General features: G+C 39.6%; 1 protein-coding gene across 1 annotated transcript; it reads right to left on the bottom strand.

Annotated features, from left to right (window-relative positions):
- Positions 1-243: 243 nt before the first annotated feature.
- On the bottom strand, positions 244-1,806 carry LOC120791578 (ADP-ribosylation factor-like protein 14). Its single transcript, XM_040130028.1, has 2 exons — positions 1,492-1,806; positions 244-589 (listed from the first exon to the last, which is right to left on the bottom strand). The coding sequence occupies exons 1-2, from the start codon at positions 1,804-1,806 to the stop codon at positions 281-283; spliced, it is 624 nt and encodes a 207-aa protein (XP_039985962.1). The 3' UTR covers positions 244-280.
- Between the last annotated feature and the right edge of the window lie 1,443 nt (positions 1,807-3,249).

Genomic DNA, 3,249 nt, shown 5'->3' with positions numbered 1-3,249 from the left:
TTCTCAAACTACCCTGGTAATCCAAGATTGCTAACAGAATTCTTGTGGTTTATCGTCACCGTCCAAAGAAACTTTCCCTTCTGCGTGATCCATTTAAAAGTTTATCTTTCACAGAGATTAACGCTAATCACTGCGTTAATGTCGTCCTTCTTATTACCGCCTCCTCTCATTTGATCTTACAGAGGCCACAGCGAGGCCGCTTGCTGATGACTCACGGGGGCAGGCGAGAAAGGAATCCTACACGTGGCTCGAATGAAACTCCGACAAACATTTTTATCCATTATCTTCGGCAGAGCAAGACTTGTTTCACAGCTGTGATACTGAAACCCTTTGAATTGATCTTAACTTTAATGTCCTGTTGAGTCTGTTTCAGCGGGGTCTTCATCAGATAGACTATCCTCCTGAAACCCTCTTCTAGTCCCATGCCAGTGGTGGCTGAACAGGGCTGGATGAACCAGGCTCTGCCCTCACACATTCCTCTTAAATCCAGTTTCAGGCAAAGTGCCTCTGGGCTCAGAGCTCCTGGGAGGTCCTGTTTGTTGGCGAGGACCACGAGAGGAACTCCTCTGAGACTTTCGTATCTCAGCACCTAGTGCGCGGAGAAAACAAAATAAAGAACACTTTAATTACTACAGTGCAAAACAAACTCTTTAGATGAACTTGATCATTGTATTAAGATGGATGTATTTATATATTATATTTATTCTTTTATTTATTAATCAAGCATTTAGAATTTAGTTACTATAAACATTAAATAATGCTTTATAACATACACAAAATTTGTTTGTGTGTAATAAATTATCATTAAATGTGGTTACAGGTGTAAACACAGTAATGGATGGAGTTATAGTCATTGGTAAATACATTAATAAACACTTAAAAATGCTCTAATATCTGCTTACGACTACACAATAGTGTGTTATAAAACATTTATTAAGGATTCCCTGCAGACATGGTTTTAAGACACACAAAAATACTCTGCTTTGAATAATAATTTGTATCTGATATGGTTTTTCCACAAAAAAATGAATCAAATCAAAATGATTAAAATGACATCTACTCCTTCTCTCACACTGAAATATTCAGAATCTATGAATATGCAAATATTTTTCACGTCAGCGAAGTTTAACTGCTGAACACACTGAAAAAAACGTTTTCAGTGGAATTTTCTACATGGATTTTCTACATAAGGTGCCTATTGAAATATCCAGACTAGTTGCAAAATCCGGCTTATACACGACTTTAATTCAGATTAAAGGTGAGCACAGAGAAACTTCCCTGCTTCAGCAGACACTATTCTAGTGTCAAACACCGCACATACGTCATTTTGTAGTGTGAAGGTCAAATATCCAAGTGAAGTAACGATGAGCAAAACACATTTTTGAGTGGAAGGAGACTTTAAGTGTTTATATACCACTTATAAACGCGAACTAGGGGTGTTAAAGAAAAGTCTACTCCCATAAATAAATAAATATTCTTTGATTTAATTACCCGATGAAGTTCCTTGCGGGCCTCATCCATCCGCTCGTGGTCCCAACTGTCCACGACAAACATCAGTCCGGCTGTATCAGTATAGTGATGCTTCCAGTGGGGTCTCATCTTCTTCTGGCCCCCTACATCCCACACCGTCAGGCTCGGGCTGCTCCTGTCTGTCTCCAGCGTCTCCACGTTGAAGCCGACAGTTGGCACAGTCACCACGCTTTCGTTGTACATCAGTTTGTAGAGGAGGGTGGTCTTTCCCGATCCATCCAGGCCCAGCATCAGGACCTGCGCTTGTTTCCGAAGCTTGGAACCATATATGCCCATGTCATAAAAGTGCAGCTTTTGTCTATATCCAAAAAGGTACGTCTTCCTTTCCTTGTGTATGTCTGTGAACTGTCTGCACCCACTGGCTCACTCTGTACTGTCTGTCTGCAGGCCTAGCGTGTCCGGTCCTTTATGGAGACTACGTACAATCATTATGCTTTATGTACACACAGGCATAGTGATCCATCCCCACCGATGGGACGGGATTCATTCAGTCTCCTGCGTAGCTTTCAGTAACTCTATTTATATCCAAAATGACGGTGCAACTAAGCGGGGAAACATGCACTTCTCTGGTTACAGAGAAGACCCTTAGCGGAGTCACAACCACCTGCCCCAGATAATCATACGCACCAGGAGCCAGGAAGTCCATGTTTGGAGGTTTGTGTTTGTTCCCGGCTGGATGTCCCATAGGAGGGACATTATAGGAAAACTTTGGTGGCCCTGGCTGATCAGTGAATGCGGTTTTAACGTTAGACTCACAATATGTAGGCTGAGGACGCAGCTCTGGGAAAAACTCACTGAGATCACCTAGAAAACACAAAGAGTTTCTGGGAAGTTGTGATTAATCTCAAGTGAATATGCATATACTAAAACATCACATTAGTACAATAACAATAAATATAACTATGGATTTTAGAAAAATCGATCCATGCATCATGTTTAATTTCTTATGCTGGCTGACCTCTGATTTGTTTGCCCACTTAAACAAAAACTGGACTTCTTGACTGGACTGTAGGCTAGTTTATAGGTTACATTTCTGGATATGTCACAGGTTGTTGTAGTTATTCTGTAGTTTTATGTCATGGGATTCAGACAATCCATGTTATTGAGCAGTATGATATGATTACACTTGGACTAATCAGAGATTCGTGTACGTAACAGTAGCAAAATAAATTCATGTTATTGCCCAGCCCTAATGTGGCCACTATAATGAACATCTTCTAACCACCCAGCAGGTGGCGCAGACTGACTAAAGTCAAGCTTTTCAGAAGTTAAGGATCACTGTCCCGTTTCAAGTGAAGATGTTTAATGTCTTTTGCTGAGTTTTCTCAATTTAAACAAGATAAGTAAACCATGGCAGAGAACTTGCTGAAAAGGACGAGCTCTCAGGATATTTGATGTAAATATTTATGTTCATATTTGCCTTTTTTGTGCAATGGATTTAGCCAAAGTGTAAATCTGTATAGCATACAGTTAACAGAAGCCTTTCATCTCAATTATCGTGATTACTATTCCTTTTCTGATAATCAATATTGAGTCGCCAAGATATATACCATGTAAAGTTAAGGCTGTTTTATGTTTTTGGTAAGTATGTGTGTGGCATTTTTCTTCTCTTTTACTTTTTATGTCTGTTGTTGTCTCTATGCTGTATCTGTATAAGTTACTTTTTATGTATATTTCCTTACAAAAAAAAAAAAAAAAACCCACACACACAATACAGAA

This window comes from Xiphias gladius, chromosome 7, assembly GCF_016859285.1.
Source record: "Xiphias gladius isolate SHS-SW01 ecotype Sanya breed wild chromosome 7, ASM1685928v1, whole genome shotgun sequence".
NCBI lineage: Eukaryota > Metazoa > Chordata > Actinopteri > Istiophoriformes > Xiphiidae > Xiphias > Xiphias gladius.
Note: the sequence above shows the minus strand (reverse complement) of the source record. Positions and strands in the feature narration are given on the sequence as shown.